This window comes from Patagioenas fasciata, chromosome 12 (assembly GCF_037038585.1).
Source record: "Patagioenas fasciata isolate bPatFas1 chromosome 12, bPatFas1.hap1, whole genome shotgun sequence".
Lineage (NCBI taxonomy): Eukaryota > Metazoa > Chordata > Aves > Columbiformes > Columbidae > Patagioenas > Patagioenas fasciata.
In genome coordinates, this window is record NC_092531.1 from 5,691,055 (window position 1) to 5,711,357 (window position 20,303).

At 58.6% G+C, this 20,303-nt stretch overlaps 3 protein-coding genes across 7 annotated transcripts in view; 2 read left to right on the forward strand and 1 right to left on the reverse strand.

Annotated features, from left to right (window-relative positions):
• The window catches only part of CSNK1G1 (casein kinase 1 gamma 1), a 94,860-nt gene extending 82,245 nt beyond the window's left edge, over window positions 1-12,615 (forward strand). For 4 of the 5 annotated variants that reach the window (XM_071813702.1, XM_065847045.2, XM_071813703.1 and 1 more), the window contains 4 exons: window positions 2,848-2,955; window positions 5,080-5,186; window positions 7,019-7,042; window positions 9,731-12,615. In XM_071813702.1, coding sequence (XP_071669803.1) covers window positions 2,848-2,955; window positions 5,080-5,186; window positions 7,019-7,042; window positions 9,731-9,785 — 294 coding nt within the window. In that variant the 3' untranslated portion in view covers window positions 9,786-12,615. The remainder of the gene's footprint in view (window positions 1-2,847; window positions 2,956-5,079; window positions 5,187-7,018; window positions 7,043-9,730) is intronic. The other variant, XM_065847046.2, reaches the window with a different exon arrangement.
• Window positions 12,616-13,717: 1,102 nt separating this feature from the next.
• PPIB (peptidylprolyl isomerase B) lies at window positions 13,718-15,784 on the forward strand. The gene is made up of 5 exons (XM_065847048.2): window positions 13,718-13,888; window positions 14,468-14,581; window positions 14,688-14,781; window positions 15,265-15,449; window positions 15,554-15,784. Exons 1-5 carry the CDS (start codon window positions 13,733-13,735, stop codon window positions 15,674-15,676), a joined length of 672 nt encoding a protein of 223 aa, XP_065703120.1. The 5' UTR covers window positions 13,718-13,732; the 3' UTR covers window positions 15,677-15,784.
• Window positions 15,785-15,899: 115 nt separating this feature from the next.
• Window positions 15,900-19,728, reverse strand: SNX22 (sorting nexin 22). The gene is made up of 6 exons (XM_065847047.2): window positions 19,484-19,728; window positions 17,467-17,550; window positions 16,665-16,769; window positions 16,498-16,592; window positions 16,344-16,417; window positions 15,900-16,250 (listed from the first exon to the last, which is right to left on the reverse strand). The coding sequence occupies exons 1-6, from the start codon at window positions 19,700-19,702 to the stop codon at window positions 16,147-16,149; spliced, it is 681 nt and encodes a 226-aa protein (XP_065703119.1). The 5' UTR covers window positions 19,703-19,728; the 3' UTR covers window positions 15,900-16,146.
• Window positions 19,729-20,303: the final 575 nt, after the last annotated feature.

Here is a 20,303-nt window from a genome sequence, read left to right on the forward strand (position 1 = left end):
TGCTAAAGATGTGCGTGTCTCATGTATGCACATGTGATAAAGATGTGCGTGTCGCATGTATGCGCAATATGTGATAAAGATGTGCATGTCCCATGTATGTGCAATGTGTGATAAAGATATGCGTGTCCCCGGTACACGCAATGTGTGATAAAGATGTGCGTGTCCCATGCATGCACAATATGTGATAAAGGTGTGCATGTCCCATGTGTACACAATAAGTAATAAAGATGTGCGTGTCCCATGTATGCACAATATGTGATAAGGATGTGCGTGTCCCGTGTGCATGCAATGTCCTTCTCGGGGTGTCGTGTTCACAGCGTGGGTGTTGCAGAACACAAAGACCATCAGGGTAGGGTCCCTCCGGGAGGCTGGATGTCATCGAGTCGTTTTGGTTGGAAAAGACCTTTAAGATCATCGAGTCCAACCATTAACACTGTCACGTCCACCATAGAATCATAGAATGTTTGGAGTTGGAAAGGACCCACAGAGATCATGGAGTCCAACTCCTGTCCCTGCACAGGACACCCCACAGATCACCCCGTGTGTCTGAGGACGTTGTCCACTCTCTTCTTGAACACTGTCAGGTTGGGCCGTGACACCTCCCTGGGAGCCTGTTCAGTGTCCAGCACCTCTGGGTGAAGAACCTTTTCCTCATGTCCCACTGACCCTCCCTGGCACATCTGCTGCCATTGCCTGGGTTCTGTTGTTGGTCGCTGAAGAGAAGAGCTCAGTGCCTCCCCTTGTGAGGAAGCTGTAGACCGCGATGAGTTCTACATGAGGTCACCGTGTCCCTAAGAACCTCATCATGGTCCGAAGGAACTACCAACTTTTGAATTTCCCCATTTTTTTCCTTTCTAGTTGAAATACTTTCTCAGTGTTGAGAGTTCGGTTTTTCTGCATGGACAGAACTGGCGAGAAGCTGAGTAGATGTCCAACCGCCGGCTCCTAGCTAGAGCTGTTGGTGCCCGTACCTGCCCGTGAGTGGTTCTGGGCTCACTCCGCTCCTCTAACCGCTGTGTGCTGCTCTGGCGCCTTCTGCTCCCGCTCAGCTCCCGTAAGCCGGGCTTTGTGGGTGCAGAACCAAGTGTCAGATGTCATAACCCGGCTGGGCTCGGCTTTCCTCACTCCACACAGCCAAGCTCAGCATGGTAGAGCCGCTAACGTAGACTAGAACACACCTAAAGCCATCAGGATGAATTTCCCTCATTAGAAGCGTCGCTTGTAGGACGCAGGATTGTTTGCTGCACGTGTGCACCACTGTTTATGCATGTTGATGAGCGTGGACTGGTTTGTGAGCACTAGTAAAATAAACCGCTTTAATATATCGCCTGATTAATGCATTAACAAGCCCATTTTTGGGGCGGCAGTCTTTAGCTGTCCGCTCTGACGACAGAGCTTTGTGCTCTGTGCGTACGAGACGTCGTTCGCTTCAGCAATGACACCGGGCTTCATTTTGAAGCAGGTTCGTTCCCAAATTAGAGTACATAGTCCCAAGAAATCTTAATTATCAAAGCCGGGTGAGCGCTGTCCTTGGCTGCCAGGCCTGGCTCGCGGTTCGTTAGCTGGGGGAAGTGACGAGCGTTAACGAGCGTTAACGGGAATGTGGTTCGTTGCGTTTCAAGCCCCCATTTCAAGCCCAGCTGATCCTGTATCGGCTGGAGAGCTGACAGGGCAAACTCTGAGCCTTTTGGACCCTTGCATCCTATTGGAAGCTGCTTGTGGGCTTTTTTTTTCTCCCTTCTTCTTTTTTTCTTTTCTTTTTTTGCTTTTTTCCTCTTTCCTTTTTTCTCTTTATTTTTTCCTTCTCTTTTCTCTCTTATCTTCTTTTTTTTAATTTGTTTCTCTTCATTTTCCTTTGTTCTGTTGCTGGTTTGTTGGTTCTGTACGTTTTCCCTGTGGCTCCTCTGTAGCTCGGAGCAGGGCTGGATCTCCCATGCGCGGCTGGAAGTCACAGCACAAATCCGTGCTGGGGACTCTTTGCTCTTCAGCTTCACCGCCGATAACCTCATGTTCTTTTGCTTGAGCCTCTTCTTCTTCCAATTCCCACTTCACCTTTGAAACGTTTGCTGGAATTTTGGATACGGCGTCCAGCGAGATGCGTCCCTTGGTCCCTTCAGGCTTGACTGTGTCCTCTGCCATGGTCCTGAGGACAAGGTGGATCTAAGGTGGACACTGGAGGTGTTGTCATCAAAGCTGGGTGACCCATAGGACCTTCACACACAAGTGCCAAGTGGTTCTTCTAATAAAACAAATGAAATTCTAGTAATTTACTTGTTGCATTGGTTGGGGATAAAGAAGAAATTGTTAGCGAAGGTTTCTTTAGCTACTTATCAGCAGAAACCCAAAAAGCCACCAACGCTCTCTCCAGTCAAGCAGGTGTGGTGCATCTTTCCTCCTGCACCGTACTGGTGGATCAGTGTGTGGAACTGGCTTTTGGGGGAAGAAAACACGGCTTTATGTTGCGAAACAATACATATTTTAGGAAGGCCAGGCTTGTGTATCCAATCTCACTGGAACGCCAAGTGGTCTGGAGTGTGTAACCTGACAGACGCAGTTAAACATAGCACCGGTGTGTTTATTTCTCTGCTGAAACCCGTGGAAATGAAGCCGTGTAAAGAGATCGTTTCCTGAGCAGGTCTGAGTTGGTTTAGCAGCTAGGGGAGAACTCACCGCTGCAGTAAAGCGCGAGGCGCACTTGGTAAAGAGAAATTTTAGCCCAGCTAAAAGTTTAAATGCCTCGCTTTTTGCAAAGAAACTAACTCACTAACAAACACGGTGGTGTTCCTTCCCCTCATTCACCTTGTGCCCTCTCTTCTCTTTCTCTTGCGCTCCCGGACTTGTGAGCAGGCGTCATCGGATCGCCGAGGGGAGTGGGAGATCCAGCCCAGCCGGCAGACAAATACCTCCTACCTGACGTCTCATTTGGCTGCGGATCGGCACGGAGGATCCGTACAGGTGCGTGTGCAGCCTTCGCACCATCCCAGAGTAATGTCAGGGGTTGAAGGGACCTGGAAAGCCCATCCAGGTCAATCCCCCCATGGAGCAGGAACACCCAGCTGAGGTTCCACAGGAAGGTGTCCAGGCGGGTTTGAATGTCTGCACAGAAGGAGACTCCACAACCTCCCTGGGCAGCCTGGGCCAGGCTCTGACACCCTCACCCCCAACAAGTTTCTTCTCCTCTTTCAGTGGAACCTCCTGTGTTCCAGCTTGAACCCATTACCCCTTGTCCTGTCACTGGTTGTCACCCAGAAGAGCCTGGCTCCGTACTCCAAGAGCTATTTTAAACTCAAATTTGTCAAATTGAACCCAGAAAGGAGGGTCTGTGGGCAGGTCTGGTCAATAACACACCCCTCACCCCCACCTTGGGGATGCTCTTAAGCAGTAAGAGGCAGCTGAAAGAAGGGCTGTTGCTTATCAACCCCAGAAATGTTAGGAAAATAGTTGAGCTGTTGCAGTTCAGGCTTGAAAGGTGAGATTTTGCTGCTTCATGGAAACCTGGGGGTGTCAGACTGAGAAACGCACAGGGGGTGGCTGGTGCGAGTCATAGAATCATTTCAGTTGGATGAGACCCTCAGGATCATCGAGTCCAACCATAACGCACCCCTGGCACTGCCCCATGTCCCTGAGAACCTCGTCTAAACACCTTTTAAACCCCTCTGGACGGACACGGCGTGAGGGCTCGGTGGCTGCACGGCAGATCTCTGCGTGCTTGCACCACGGAAGGTGGATGAGCAGAGGATGAGCAGACAACACTAAAGGTGGCACAACAGCTACATTTTTAAGTTCCCAAAAAAACCTCTTCTGTTTCTGAAGGCGTAGCTGCCTCTGATTGTCACGCAGGCTCGCTAGGGGCATCTCTCGCTCTGCTGCCAGAGTAAGATGGCTGGACGTGCTAGAGAGGAGGTGCAAGAGTCGCTCAGGCAGACAAGAACTGTCTGATGCCGCTGGCCAGGGGAAGGCTGGCGGAGGTTTGTGTGCCGGAGCCGCACATGGCGCCGGACACACCGCTTGGGAACTTGGCTCTGGTGAATGGGGGTTAGTGCCTGGAGCGGGACGGGAAATGCAGGGTGTCCACAAGCGAAATGCAGGTTAGGTTGAAATTTTTACTTATTCCTAATACTTGTTTGGATTCAATGCATTATTTTTATTTGATTAGCCACATTCCTTTTTTAATTTAAAAATTTAAAGATATTTTATGGCATAGCAGAGAAACGGAAAGATGAGGAGAAACTAATGTGTGTGGAGCTCTGACCCGAGACGTGAGCAAACAGCAGAAGCTTTCAAGGTCAGGTTGGACAGGGCTTTGAGCACCCTGGGCTGGTGAAAAATGTCCCTGTTGGTGACAGGGGGTTGGACTGGACCATCTGTAACGGTCCCTTCCAGCCCAAACCATTCAAGTAAGTGTTTTCATTGGGATTGTTTTACCTGAAGGGAATAGTTTCCTTGCACGTGCTGTGGCTCCCCACGAGCAGAGCTCTGCTTGAGCAGTTTACACACCTGTATGTGCCACCATAAGCATGAAAATCCTGCTTATCTGCAGCCAAGGGCATGAAATATTCTGCTGTGCGTGGCTGCTGGGCTGCAGATGCTTAAGTTGTTTCTCGACAGATGCCCTGGCTCTTGCTGAACCCCTGGACAGTCACTCGCTTCAAGGGGCTGTTTTCCTTTAAGGCAACAGTGGAATTTGCCACATTGGGATGAAGGAGGAAAATCAAAGCTTTTTGTAAAATGAGTTTGATCAAGAGAGAGAGCGAGGGAAGATCACTGGGAACGGCGCCATCACGTTTCGCAAATCTGTGTGGGAAGTGCGGGGGTCTGGAGAAGCCGGGTGGGAAGGGAACACAAAGGGTTGTCACTCGAGGGTTGCTGGGAAGGCCCAGCCGAACTTCCATCCCATACAGGCTGCTTTGGTGGTTGTCCCAGCCATAATTACCCCAAAAATCAGGTGTTCTCCTAGCAAACGTGGAGCTGCCGGCAGCTGGGGTGTGGATCCCTATAATGGAGATGCTGAATTGATCTGTGTGAGCAAGCGTGGCGTGCGAGGGGGCTTCGCTAACGGGCTGTTTGTCTGCGTTTCAGGTGGTCAGCTCGACCAACGGGGAGCTGAACGTGGACGACCCGACGGGGGCACATTCCAACGCGCCCATAACGGCGCAGGCGGAGGTGGAGGTGGTGGAGGAAGCCAAGTACGTGTGCTTTATCAACGGGCTTCCCACTGGTGTGGTCATTAATCCTCCCGGGAAACGAGTGGGGCCGTTTACCCGTGGTGAAGTACTCGATGCTCGTGTCCCGTGCCCTTTTCCTTGCATATCGCTGCTTTTGTGCATGGTGCCTTCAGTGCTGCTGCTGCTGCTTCTTTTTCACACTTGTCGTGGCTGGAGAACGTAACTCTTACTCAGAGCATGTGTTGCAAGATTGACAGTAGCACAAATACCGAAATAATGCGAGTTGATTTCAGGAATCCCAGTGAGCGTCCCCTGTTCCCAGAGGAGAACGCGCTGTACGCTCGTGCTGAGTGTAGGAGTAGCTTGAGCACAGCTCAGGGAAGAGATTGTTGCTCTGGAAGTTAACACTTGAATTCTGGCTGCAAGAAGTGGGTGCTGGGTATCCAGAATGGTCCTGAAGTATTCGGGCAGGGATGGGCAGTTCTCTCCCTGAATTCTCTCGGTCCAGCCCAACAGAAGCACAGAGAGAGAAACCAGAAGATCGTGCTCCCTCTGAGCCGACCTCTCCCGTAGCTCGTGGCCGGGAGTGAGAACTGACGTACAAAGTCACTGCTTTGACCATTTTGGCCTCTTCTGCACCCGTGCTGCATCTGGCACCATCACGTCACCTTTTGCATGACCCTCCACACGGGACCTTCTCGCTGCCTGTGACCCAGAGCAGGAACCGTGTCATCCTGACGCTCCCCGTGCGAGCGGTGACCAGAGCCGGGGCTGCCCTAGAACCGCGCGGTGCCGCAACGCTGCCCGCCTGCCTGGTGATAACTTGACCGGTGTCGCTTATCCCACGTTGTTTGTCTCGAGTCTCGGTGGGAACTTGTTAGGAACGGCTTGTGGGGGGGTGAAAAGCGGCAGTTGGGGCTTCTGCTCTGTCCCGCTGTCCCTCGGGACGCGCTCGTGCGTGGGCGCGATGCTGGCAGCGCCGTGCCCGAGCAGCAGAGCCGCTTTGTCCCCCCAGCACACCCTGCTTCTGGTGCAGGAGGAGATCTTGAGGTGCAACGTGCACGTTGGACAGTGTTCCTCTCAGATTGGGTGGCGTGGCGTGCAGAGAGCAGCACTCTGGCGCCACAGGCTCCGCGTGGGGCAGACTGAAGTGGGTTCCCCTCAGGTACCTGGCTTGGGGCTCATCCCAGGACGGGACAAACCGCCACCCGTAGCAGTTTGGTCTCTCTCCAGCCCTTGCGGTGCCAGATTGGGTTTGGAGGCGCTGGGACGCAGAGCTTTACGCTGAGAGGTTTGGGGTTTGTCATCCCCAAGCGCAGCCCGCTTCGTTCCCCGTGCCGCAGGGTGGGCTGGTTCACTTCCCTGCGTCTGTGAGCATTAAACCCCCTCGCTTCTGTGCGGAGGGCAAAGGACTTTTGGATTCTGTGGGCCAGCAAGTGCTAGAAGGAGCCGGAGCTCTGTGTTTCAAGATGAGGGGCAATAGCGGCAAGGTCCCCCTGCTGCGGGGACCGCTGGAGATAAGCTCCTGATCTGGCCGTGGGTCTCAGCGCAGGGCAGGTCCCAGGCGTAGATCCATGATCTGGAGCCACGGGGATAAGAGCAGGTTCCTCTCCCAGTGGCCCAGAGCCCCTTTGTGATCCCGGCCCCAGCTACGAACCTCCCGGGGCCTCTGGAAAACGGGTTTTTGTCGGAGGCTGGAGAAGGTGGAAGGGCCGGGGGGGCGGGCAGGCATGGTGTGTGTCTGCCGCGCTGCACGGCACGTTTGCATGGCTGCAGTGACACGCTTTCATCCCACCTCTGTGAACTAATTGCTCTTTCTTCCTTTCTGTGTTTTTTCTCTACACTCTCTGTAGCTGCCTGAAAATGCTCAACTTGTGGTGAGTCCCTCTCTCCAGTCCACATGCGAGGGGGAGCGGACCAGACTAGACAAGGGTTGGCAAAATCAAACCCACCAAACTCTAAAAAGGCACAAAGTCAAAGCCAACCCAGAGCTGTTTGGATTTCAGGACAGTGCTGAGGACCACATGCAATATTGAGGAGGGTGTCTGAGCGGCCGCGTTAGGCCGAGCGATTCGGCTGATCTCAAACGACGCAACAAAATTGATTTTAATCCTTTTCTATTCGGCTTACCACCTCCCCCAAAGCGTCACGTCCGTGAGCAGATGATGTCTAATGGAGTTGGGCAGAGTCGGGACTCGGCTTGCAGGAATTCCTCACGCAGACGGTTCCGAAGGGGAAACCCGCGCTGGTTGCTGAGGGGAAGGGGCCGGTTGCTTCCTCGGGGAGTTTCCTCTGGAGAAGCACCGTCCAGGGCTGGTGTTGCTAGAGAGGACGGAAAGACGTGCCCAGGGAGTCCTTGTTAGTGACAGAGGCCCCGCTTGGACAGCCCTGAGCAGCCTGAGCTGGTGAAGGTGTCCCTGCTCATGGCGGGGGTGAGATTTGAAGCTCCCTTCAACCCAAACCGTTCTGTGACCCCAGGGTGGGCGGGAGAAGCCTCCTCTCCAAAAACCCTGCAGCCAGGAAGGAAGGGGCGGAGGGGTTGGGATTAGCACTAATCCGAGCTCAGTTCAGGCCTAAGTACGCTTTTCTTGGGGTGTTGAAACCGCAGCTGTAGCGTCCCGCTCTCAAGGTGTCCCATGGAGATGTTCCCTCGGGGAGCGCACGTACCAGTGAGGGAAGGGCCGTGAGGAGCTGCTGTGTCCCAGGAGGGCGCGGGTGGGTGGGAGCCGCTGCGGAGCGAGGTGACGCAGCCCGTGTGCGGCGAGGAATGTCCTTGTTGGACGGGAGACTGACCGCCTCTGCCCTGCTCTCATAGGCATCGCCTCCAGTTCCTCTGGCATCTCTGGCTTCTCTGTGTGTCGTAGTCTGGGGCTGTTCTCTTGGGCATTGTCTGCATGCAGAGAGATCACGTTCTGTAATCGTCAGCCTGCCTTATCCTTTTATTTTGGTGTTTTGCCTCTGCCTGTCTGACCTGCCAGGACTTCCTTTCCTGAACCCTTCCCTGGAGCTCTGAGTATCAGCCTAAAAAGCCGATCGCAAGGAAAACCAGCCAGAATCAGTCAGCTCCCTCCATTCGGTGCCCGAGGAAACGAGCGCTGCTCAGCCCTTTCCCCCCTTCCCCACTGCATGCGGAATCCTAACCCCTGCATTTCCATCCTCTCTCCCCGTAACATCCCCCCCCACTCACCGGTGGCCAAGTCGTGAAGGCGGCTGCTGTGGGAGAGAAATACTGCGACAGGTTAAAGCAGGAGAGGGCAATAAAGTGCCAGAGCAGCCCTGGGGCGCTGGGGTGAAGGTGCCAGCCAGGGCTGGGTGGGTAGTGACGGAGTCATCCCGCGTCACTTGGAGCCCGTGTTCCCGCTGTGTGTTTTCTCTCGGCTCACACCCAAACTGGGCCTGTTTAGGGACCTAAAGACAAATGGTGGATGTTAAACTCCCCACACAGACCAGAGGAACGTGTGACAGGAGGTGCCCCCCCTCGCTGCAGCTCTTTGAGTTGGAGGGGCTTCGGTCTCCCCAGCAACCGCCTGTGCGGCAGGTCTGGCTCATGGGGCTCTGCACCCCGCGGTAGGGTCCGTGCATGCGAGGACAAGCACTTTCTGGGGTGCGAGTGAGAACAAATCCGTTCCTCCGGCTCTGGGAGGCCAGAAACGTAACGCCGACATTTCAGAGCCGCGAAGGACCCAGGGGACCCTAATATGGAGAACTTGGTTAGGGCGGTTTGGATGCTTTTTGTCTGGCTGTTGGTAAAAGATGCTCATAGGAAAACAAGGGTCTTTGCATACCCACATCTGCTCTCACTGCTGAGCCAGGCATCCCTTCCACCAGCCTGAAAAAGCAGCCTCAGCATCACGGAGAAGGACACGTAGCTCAGGAGCAGAGCTCGCTCCGAGCGCTGTGCGGAGCATCCCGGGCGGCGGGCTGAGGGTAGAAACTCAAGCAGGAAGCCGGCAGGACTAGGAAAGCTGGGCAACCAGTTTCAGCGTGTCCCGCTTCGCACGGTTCAGCTGCCGCGGGCGTTTTTCTCCCCTCCTCAGCTCCACTCTCCATCCTTTTGCTTCCTGGGCGCTCTGATCCCCCTCGCATCGGATGCGGGAAGATGCAGAGAGTCCTGCATCCCGACACAACGAGTTAGCCGAGGTGCAAGCTCTGATTATTGTGAAAGGTTCAGTAAGGAAACCCTGAGCTGAGATCTCTTTGGAACTTGTCGTTTTAGCGAGCGGTGGTGAAAACCCGTGCGTGTCGTAGCCGGGAAGAGCAGCCAGGGCTCGACGTCCCCGTCCGTTTCCTCCGGGCTTCGCACAGAGGGAGCCGAGCGGCTGGCTTCTCGTTTTCCTGCTTTCCCACATGGCTCCCCGTGTTCCTGCCCCGGTCAGGAGGGGACGCGGCGTCCCGCTGTCACCTTTGCTGGGCCACCGGTCCCAGCTGGGGGTGCCGACCAGCACCTGCCCACCGCGGGCACCGAAGTGCTGTTGCATGCGGAGGGAAAGCCGGGGTGGTGGGGAGACCAAGCGGGGTGCCAGGGACCTTCCCGGGGTTAACTCGCCTTGTCCTTTGTGCCCCAGGTGCTGCTGCTTCTTTAAGAGGAAACGGAAGAAGACGGCTCAGCGTCACAAGTGACCGGTGCCTCCCGGGCCTTGCGGGACCCACCGCCTGCAGCTCCTGCCGTGTCTCACTGGAAGGGGCTTCTCTTTAGGGGGGAGGAGGAGGCGTAGGAGGAAGAGAGAGAGAGAAAAAAAGAAAACAAACAAAAAAAACCACATAAAACGTTAAAAAGTGACATTTTAAACCAAAAAGAGAAGAAAAACGTTCCAAAACAAACCACTCTGGGGTGGATCTGCTGAACGGTCTCCCTCGGTCACTCCAAGCCTGAAGCTCCCTGCGGGACCAGGACGGCGGCTGGCCCGGGCGGCAGGGCGGGGGCTGGCTGGCTGACCCCTGGCCCGCGGCGCCGCCGGCCCCAGGACTGCGCTTAGCTCCTGCTCGCCTCCTCCCTCGCTCCCCGTCCTGCTCCCTCCCTCACTCCGCAAAGAAACCCCGTGGGCTCGCTGGGCTGTGCAGAGGGCAGGCGGCGGCGCGGGGAGAAGGGCCCGAGCGCCGCGGCGCTCAGACGGGTCCCTTCTCGGCTCCTCGGGAACAGTCCCGCTGTCACGTGCAAGCTGTGAGAAATTTGCAATCTACTGTTCCACTTAGGGTTTATTTTCTTCTTGTCTTTCCCCGGCTCCCTTGCCACCTCCCTCCTCTGACGGTAACAGAGCAATGCGGATTGTTTTAAAGAAGCTGACGTCGTTGCACTTTTTTAATTACTTCTGGCATTTACAGATGCGCATTGTATCTGTGCAGCTCTGGCTGGCCCCGCGGTGCCAGCGCAGACAGACATCCAGCTGGGAAGACGGCGGGGCGCAAAGAAGCGCCCTCCGAGCGGGGATGGCGCCGGCCCGGGCTCCGCGTGCCGAGGAAAGCATACTTGAATTCCCAGTCGCCCTTCCCAGCTGCCGCCGAATGTCCCCACCATGGTTTCCTACACCGTGCCTGAGCCAGCCGGCCGGGAGATGCGAGGCAGGAGGGAGCAGCGTCAGCTTTGCTGAGCTGGAGGAGTTTGCGCTGGTTTAAGGGCTAGATCCGGATTAAGGTGACCGGGAGGCAGGCGTTTCACGGTGCGGGCAGCCTTCTCCAGCCCCTCCGGTTGCGAACCTTTGTGAGCAGGAGCAAAGCTTCCCCAGCCGGGGAGAGGACAATTCACTGCCTTAACACTGATTTCATCTCCGGATGGTCAGATAGGTTTGACTGGAATCGCCTTCACGTCCTCTCCGCGGGCGTGAGCCAGGACTGGGGCACCGGGACGTCAGCCCGCCCCGCGGGAGAAGCCACGGTTCTCACTCGCCGCTTTTGAGCCAAACTCGTAGTTAGCAAAGGGCTCGGGGCACTTTGCACGCGCGTAAAAACATAAATACCTTGCATCCCGCTGCAGCGTTTGCGAAGGCGGAGGAGACCGAGGCTGCCCGGGCACGCAGACCTGGCCGCGCTCTTGGGGACCTGAGCAGCTTCTTGTGAACCGGTTCCTTGTGCTTTTGCTTTCCACGTGTGACACCCAACCAGGCTGGGACTGTTCACTTGAGGGACTTCATCCTAAACTCAGGCCTGTCTCACCCTAAATTCCCCGGAGAGCATGAAGGGGGAAAGGCAGGGACCAGATCTCGATATGTTTTATTTTCCAATGACGATCTGCGTAGCTTGGAGTTTGCGGAGCGGCGATGCCGGGAGGTTCGGATCCCCCGGCTGGGCAGGAGCAGGCTTAGGGGCAGGAAATGCCCCCAGGTGGGCAGATTCTGGGCTCGCTCTTGTGCTTCCTTGGGGCAGGCGAGCGGGTGGAAAAGCCTCGCGTCCTTCCCGGGATCCCCACGGGCCGTTCCCCGCCGTTCCCTCCATGCCTTATCCCGACGAGAGGCGCAAAGAGACACGTTTCCCCCCTTTCTCGTTCTGCTGTCCTCGAGCCGGGGCAGGACGGGACCGTGGCCGCGTTCCCCCTTCTCTTTCCAAACTCGGGTGTTTGTGGCGCAGGCGTTCCCCTCTCTGCTGTAGGAAACCGCGGTTTGGTGTCTTGGGAGGGGGGACGGGGCTCCCCGGAGCAGCCCTGCCCGCCGCAGGGGAGCCGGCCCCGGGCCCTTTGTGCGCTGCCCTCCCAAGCCCCACTAAGTGCCTGTCACCAGAACTCGATTCCTTCTGCATCTCCTGCCGTCCTTTGGTCCGTTCCTCGCTGCCTCCGCCGAGGAGCAGCTTGTAGTTGCAGCATATGTAAGTGTTTGCAGGGTGAGGGAGGGCGGGGGGAAAGGGGCCATCTCAGCAGTTTCTGTTCTTAAATTTTGTTTTGGTTTTTTGGTTTTTTTTTAAAGTGAATGTATTTGATTGTTTAGAAACTTTCCTGACCTTGTTTTTAAGTGGGTTGGTTTGAAAGCCCTCTCACGGTGACCCACTGCAGCTTCTCTCCGGAGATACGATGTTCTTTTAATCCTCCGATGATGTGTTTGTAGGGGAGGACCGTCCCCCCGCGGCATGCTGGTAATGCTCACTTGTACCAAGCCCTCTTGCACTATAATCGTACGTTGGACTCTCCATAAAGGGCAAAGATGTGGGGTTGGGGATTTTTATTTAAAATAAAAAGAAAACAAAAAAAAAAATAATAATAAAGCGAGTTAAAAGCAAGTCCTGTGCTGGAGGGACCGTCCCCAGGGAGGAGGCACGAGCCAGACTGAGCCAGCCACGCTGTGGTAGGACGCAGGGCATTAAACCCCTCTCCCGAAGTCCGTCAGCAGGCGGGAGGGCTGCGGGCCCCCCGCGCTGCGCCCGCCAACGTCGCCATGCAGTCTTCTGAGGTATCAAGTGAGATGGTTATTATTATTATTATTATTTTGTTTTTCAATAAAACATTGCACTGCTGCATTGTTCTCCACGAACGGACGTATTTATTACACTTCCTGACCGTATCGCTTGTGTTTTGTTTCCCGGGGCTCCACTGGGGGGACGATGCACAGGGTGGGATCTCAGGGGACTTTCTCAACGCTTCGTGGCCACGGACGGTTCAGCCCCGCAGAGCTCGGCCACCGATTCCTCTTGTGCCTCCACGTTCTGCTTCGAGCATCCCGGGGAGCAGATATTGGTTACTTGACCTCCAGGATCCCAAGGTTCTCCAGTTGCGAACAGAGAAAAGCATTAAAGGTGCCACCTATTTCCCGAAAAGCATCTTCTAAATCAGCTTTCACTGCCTCAGCGCCTGCTCCCGGGATGCTTTTTCTCCTTTCATTTCCCATTCCCAAAAATTAAGTCCTGGGCCACTCGTGCTCCGAGAAGGAAGGAAAAGCTCGGCCCCTTGTAAATGGGAAAGCGTTGATGTGGTGGGTGATGAACAGACCCAGCTCTACTTGTGTTCAACCAACTCCGGGGTTTGTGAATCACTGTGTTTGGCCACCCATGGGCACCTGTGATCCTGTGAATGTGTTTTGGTGCTGGGATTGCACAGAAATTGAAAAGGGGGGGTTTTCACTCCTTTATCCAGCAGCCTGTCCCGCTGTTCCCTCCGGCCTCAGCTCCATCTTTGCAGCGGAGCTGCAAAGATGGAGCTGAGGCCGGAGGGAACAGCGGGAAAGCTGCACCAAGGGCAAGGCCACGTCCTCCCGCTGCCGAGCTGCCATTCATTTTTTCCGTTTAAGGTCCCCGCTGTGTTCGGGGGGACGCGGTTGTTTGCTTCCCCACGGAGGACTCGAACCCCTGACCTCCACCTCTGCGGCCGCACCCCCTCACAGCCCGCCGGCCGCACCCCATTGGCCGACACCACCCCGAGGCCCCGCCCTTCAGCCTTCCGCCCCTTCTGATTGGACGCGCCGCGGCTTCCGCGCGAGGCGCAACGTGGCAGCCGCCCGGCAGCTCGCACAGGCACCGCCCCCTCCCGGACGGAAGGTTCCGCCTTCCCCCCCCCTTCTCTCCGTTGGTCGCGGCCGGAGAGGGCGGGCGGGGAGCGCGGCGCGTACCACTGGGCGGCGGGGGCGGGGGGGCGCGGCGGGCGGGGCCGGATGCAGGCGGCGCGGCGGGCGCTGTGGCCGGGCTGCGAGCGGCGCAGGATGAAGGTGCTGGTGGCGGCGGCGGCGCTGGGCGCTGCGCTCCTGCTCCTGCTGCCCGCCGCATCGCGGGCCGACGAGCGCAAGAAGGGACCCAAGGTCACCGCCAAGGTCGGGGGGGGGGGGGGGGGCCTGGGCGGGCCCTTGGGGGTGGGGCGGGGGGGGCCCGGCAGGGATTGGGGGAGTGTGGGGTGATGGGATGGGGGGTGGGATGAGGGAGGCCCCGTTGGGGTGAGGGGAGGGCTGGGATGGGATGAACATGGGGTGGGGGGAATGTGGGGTGAGGGGGCCTTGGATGGGGGGGTCTGGGATAGGATGGGGGGGACATGATGGGGTGGGGGGAATGCGGGGTGAGGGGGACCTGCGATGTGATGAGTGCGCCCTGGACTGGGGGGAACATGGGGTGAGGGAGGCCTGGCTGGGATGGGGCGGCTGGGATGGGGTGGGGGGCACGTGGGGTGGGATGGGGATCTGGGATGGGGGACATGGGGTGCGGGGGATCCATCTGAGCCCGGGGGATGCCTGAGGTGAGGGGGCCTGGCTGAGGTTGGGGGTCACGGTGCACGTGGGGCCTGTCCCGCTGAGCTGGGCCCAGGTTGGACTTGCTGAGCCAGACTTAAAGGGGTGGGCTGGCCCAGCGAGGTCAGGCTGGCTCTGCTGGTGCCCCCCAACCTGCCTCTCCTCCACAAGGTGTTCTTCGACTTGCGGATCGGTGAGGAGGATGCGGGCCGCGTTGTCATCGGGCTCTTTGGCAAGACAGTGCCCAAGACGGTGGAGAACTTCGTGGCCTTGGCCACCGGAGAGGTGAGGGGCCAGTGACCCCTGGGCTGCTCCTGCGCCCCGGGCAGAGACGTGGAGGGAGCTCCCACCCATCCCTTTACACACTTTGCTTTCTGATCCCCTTCCCCAGAAAGGATTCGGCTTCAAAGGCAGCAAGTTCCACCGTGTGATCAAGGACTTCATGATCCAGGGAGGAGACTTCACCCGCGGGGATGGCACTGGAGGTAACTGGGACCAGCCCAGGGATCCAGGTTTTGAGGCTCCCAGCAACTGCCTGAAAGGAGCTTGGAGCCAGGGGGGTCGGGCTCTGCTCCCCAGGAACAAGCGCCAGGAGCAGAGGAAACGGCCTCAAGTTGCGCCAGGGGAGGTTGAGGTTGGATGTGGGAACAATTTCTTCCCCAAAGGGCTGTGGGGCATTGGAACAGGCTGCCCAGGGTAGTGCTGGAGTCACCATCCCTGGAGGGCTGGACAGACGGACATGAGGTTCTCAGGACAGGGGGCAGTGTTGGGGTTGAGTTATGGTTGGACTCAATGATCCTGAGGGTCCAAAGCAATTCTAAGATTCTATGATAATGCTGTTTGTGCTTGTAAGCTCTTCTCTGACCTGCTCCTCGTGCCGCAGCCTCCAGCCGTGCAGGGCCAGGGCTGCTCTCACGCAGCCGCGTTTCTGTGAGAGCATCACACCCTGTTTCTTCTCCACCCCACAGGAAAGAGCATTTATGGGGACCGCTTCCCCGACGAGAACTTCAAGCTGAAGCACTACGGCCCGGGCTGGGTGAGCATGGCCAACGCCGGCAAGGACACCAACGGCTCCCAGTTCTTCATCACCACGGTGAAGACGCCGTGGCTGGACGGCAAGCACGTGGTGTTCGGCAAAGTGCTGGAGGGCATGGTGAGGGGCGAGGGGCGCGCGGGGGCCATCGATTCCTGGGGGGAGCAGAACCGGGGGTTGGGCTGGGGGTTGCTGTGTGGCTCTCACCGCTCTGCTCTGCCCAGGACGTGGTGAGGAAGGTGGAGAACACTAAGACGGACAGCCGGGACAAGCCGCTGAAGGACGTCACCATCGCCGACTGCGGGACCATTGAGGTGGAGAAGCCGTTCGCCATTGCCAAGGAGTAAACACGCCCCCCCGCCACCTCCCAGCCATCAGGACAGGGCGCCGGCTCCTCTGCCATCACTTTTGTAAGAAGCACATGCACCAATAAATGTGACCAATGTGTTTTTTAAGAGAGTCCCCTCTCTGCCGCTCTCGGAGGGGTTTGGATCCCTCAGCCGAACGCATCTCCCTTGGTGGCGGTTGCGGTCCCGCAGTTTGGCTTTGCAGAACGACAGCGCAACCATCTTTTGGTCATCAAGTCCAAGTGATTTATTACACGAAAGCCCAGACCCCAGGAGGGTTTTCTAGCACCGTTCGGGTTCCGAAGTCTCCGAACGCAACCCCAAACCACATGGGCAGAAGGCAGAGCTCCTGCTCCCCAACAAAGTCACTGGGGAGGGGGTGGGTGAGCAACTGTGCCCGTTGACTTCTCCCACCCCCAGTTTGACTGCAGGGATCCTTCCTCCTGCCCGGTGCTCCCAGCACCGGGTGCTCAGGGTGCGCAGGAGGCTCGGGGTGCAGCCGAACACGGGGGGCAGCCCCACGGCAGGTACAGGCCCTGCAGCACCCCGCTGAGCACCGTGTCGGGGAGCAGCTCTGTGGGGAAGGGGAGCAGCTGGAGCTTAGGAGAAAACACATTTTGGGGGCCAAGGGGGCTTTGGGGACCAGCACCCTGGTGCTGCTCCTTACCGGGGCTCAGGGGCCGCACGTAGGGGTCAGTGCAGAACCCAATGACGGGGCGCTGGGAGGGCAGGCGGCCGGCGCTGCCATCGGAAAAGGGACATCAGTGCCTGGCAAAGGGTCCCGTGTCACCACCCCCCCGTCCCTGGTGTCCCCAACTCACGGGGGGCCGCTGGCCTTGGGGTCCTGCTGGCAGCGCCGAACCTTCAGGAAATCCAGCACGTCCCGGGGCAGCTCCTTGTTGTGGTACAGGACACCCTGCCGTGTCGGGGGGGGTCAGCACCCCGAAAACTAAAAGCCAGCCCCCGAAAGGCACCGCCGGGCACTCACCCGCAGGTAAAGCTCCAGGCCCTGCCGGCGCTGCTCCAGCACCTTGGGCATCCAGTTGGGGACACGGCGCGGGGGGAAGTCGGGGACCTTGCAGGTCTTCTTGATCTGGGGAGAACGTGGAGGGCCGTGATCATAGAATAGGATCTTAGAATTGTTTTGATTGGAAAAGCCCCTCAGGATCGTGGAGTCCAACCATAACCCACCCCTGGCACTGCCCCACGTCCCTGAGAACCTCATGTCCGTCTGTCCAGCCCTCCAGGGCTGGTGACTCCAGCACTGCCCTGGGCAGCCTGTTCCAATGCCCCACAGCCCTTTGGGGAAGAAATTGTTCCCAGATCCAACCTCAGCCTCCCCTGGTGCAACTTGAGGCCGTTTCCTCTGCTCCTGGCGCTTGTTCCTGGGGAGCAGAGCCCGACCCCCCTGGCTCCAAGCTCCTTTCAGGCAGTTCAGAGATCAGAAGGTCTCCCCTCAGCTCCTGTTCTCCAGCTGAACCCCCCAGGTCCCTCAGCCGCTCCCATCACACTTGTGCTCCAGCCCCTCACCAGCTCCGTTCCCTTCTCTCCACTCGCCCCAGCACCTCAAGGCCTTTCATGAACCCCCAGGTGATTCCCGCCACCCCGGCACGGCTGTTTGTGCGCTGAGGTGATTCCCGCCACCCCTGGGGCCGCCATTTTGAGCCCTGAGCTGAAGAGCCCAAAACTGCCCCCAAGATTCGCGGTTTGGCCGCACTGTGCCCAGCACAGGGACAGCGATGCACCATGGCTGAGCAGGGGATGTCCCCTCCCTGTATCCCCGGTCTCACCCGTTTGTGCAGCGCCTGGAACTCGCTGTAGCGCTTCGCCACCGTGTGCCGCCGGCCATTGCACAGAACCTCCACCCTGAACACCTGCGCCAAGGAGCCGCCACCGCCCTCCTCATCCTCAGCAGCTGCCCAGGACGGGGGGGGCCGCCACGATTCCCCATCCCCACACCTTCCCCAGACATGTGGGGACACTTGGGGAACCATTGGAGGGGAAGTGGGGACACCCCTGGGCAGAGAGGGACCCTCTACCCATGGGTGATGAGGGGACCCCCAGACAAGGAACCTCCTCTGTTCTTCAAAAGTAAACAAGTTTGTGTCCCTCTGCCAGGGACCCCCCCTCCCGGGGACAGGTGGGGACATCCAAGACCCAGCCATAGGGTTCACACACACCCCTGGGGGAATGGGGACACCTACCCGACCATCAGACCCCAGGGCAGAGGGGTCACCAGGGGACACACAGGGGCCACGGCCCCCCCACCCCGCCCTTTTATAATGGCGGAGGCTCCACCCCCACCAGGGACCCTGGGGACAGGCAGGGACATCCACCCACCAGGGCCAGAGGGACAAACCTCCCCCTCCCCAGCACCCCCGTGACAGGTGGGGCCCCCCTGGGGACGCTCAAGGACACCCACAGCCCTGGGGGGGGGACACAGATGGGACCAGGAGCAGCCAGAGGGTACCCAGAAGGGTCAGGACAGGGGACAGGAGGCCACCCCTCCCCACCTCATGGCCAATGGGACCCCAAGGAGGGGACAGACCCTTCCCACACAACCCCTGGGTGGGGGAGAGACCCAGGGCCCCCCAGAGGGGACCCCGGGACAAGGACCCCCCGCCTTTCAAGGTTAGAGGTTGTGTCCCCCCCACCAGTAGGGACCCCTGGGAACAGTCAAGGCCACCAAACTGCTGGGCCATGTGGGTCCCCTTCTCTTCTTTCCAGGGCAGAGGGTGCCCCGCCAGCAGAGTCCCAGGGCAGTTGGGACCCCCCCCCGGGGTGGCCAGAGCCCCCCAACCCCTGGGACGTGTGAGGACCCCCTGGGGACACCTGGGGACATCCAAGCCCTGGGGGAGGGTGGACCTTCCCCCTCCCTTGGGAACAGGCGGGACCCCTGGAAGCCGGCGGGACCCCCGGAAAGGGGGGTGGGCAGAGCCCCCAACCCCACCGCCCCCTCCCCAGGGCAGGGACCTTCACCCCCCAGAGGAGATGGGGACAACCCGGGGGTGCAGGAGCCAGGGGACAGACAGGATCCTCCACCCCCAGAGCCAGCGGGGACCCCTGGGACAGGGACACCCCCTCTGTGGAGGGCACAGGGACCCAGGGCAGGCAGAGCCCTCAGCCCTGAGGCAGTGGGGACACCCGGGGACACTTGGGGACCTTCAATCGCCAGCCAGAGGGACACACTCCCACTACCCCCGGGCCATTGGAGGGGAAGTGGGGACACCCCAGGGCAGAGAGGGACCCCCCCTAAGCAGGGGTGATGGGGGGACGCCCTGACCAGGGACACCCGCCTCCCCCTTTCGAAAATAAGGGGTCTGTGTCCTCCCAGGGAACCTTCGGGACAGGCAGGGACCCCCATCCCCCGCGGCAGGTGGGGACCCCGGGGACAGTTGGGGACATCCAAGCCCTGGGGCAGACGGAGACACACACGCAGCGCCCCCTCCCCGGACAGGTGGGGTCCCCAGGGGAAACTGGGGACTGTCAGTCCCCAGGCAGGTGGGGACACCCCGGGGCAGACAGGGTGACGAGGGGACACCCCCCTCCCTTCAAAGTTAACGGGTCTGTGTTCCCCAGGGACCCCTGGGGACAGGCGGGGACCTCCACCCCCTGCGACATGTGAGGACCCCCGGGGGACAACGGGGGATATCCAAGCCCCGGCTCAGATACCCCCCACCCCGCCCAGGCAGTTGGGGACAGGCAGGGACCCCCATCCCGCGTGGCAGGTGGGACCCCTCGGGGACCCTTGGGGACAAGCAGTGACACCCCCCGCACTCCAGAGTCCGCCCCCATGCCGCCCCTCACCGTGTGCGCCTTGTCGGGGCTGCGGGTCCGCCCCTGGGGCTCCGCCGCCGGGATGGACACGACGATCATCACTGCGGGGGGGACACAGGGACGGGGCGGCCCCGGGGCTTTGTCACCTCCCGCTGCGGGAGGCGGGGGGGGGGTCAGCCCCACCCCCAGCCCTGCACACCCCAAAACCAAGCAGGGGGCACCCCAATGAAGGGACCTGCAGCCCCACATCCCGCACGCATCTGGGGGGGATCCCGGTCGCCAGGGACAAGGGGAAAGGAAAGTGGGAAGTCGGCACAAGCTGCTTTGCATGTTTGAAGGCAGAAGAAGGGGTATCGGTTTTGATGAAAGCCGTATCGGGGCTCCTGCAGGGGGGATTTTTCTCCCAGAGCTATTTTGAACCCAAATTTGTCAAACTGAACCCAGAAAGGAGGGGAAAGGCACAGGTCTGGTGGATAACGCACCCCTCATCCCCACCTTGGGGATGCTTCTAATAAGTAAGGGCTGTTGCTTATAACCCCCTATTTCAGCGGCTTATAAATTTAGAAATCTCTGAGGAAACTGTAAGGAAATTTCGCGGAAATGTAGGAAACTTCAGGGTTTATAATTTTAGGAAAACAGCTGAGCTGTTGCAGTTCTGTTTAAATTCCCGCTGCTTGATGGAAACTTAGGGGTGTCGGAGTCATGAAATGCAGAGTGGCTGCTCCATAGTGAGGGGCAAACGGAGCATCCAAACCCCCAAGGGTTCCTCAGTGGCCCCAAAACACACTAAATGTGGCCACGGGCCCAAAAGCTGAGCTCAGATCCTAAAAACAGCCGCCCTGGGCTCGTG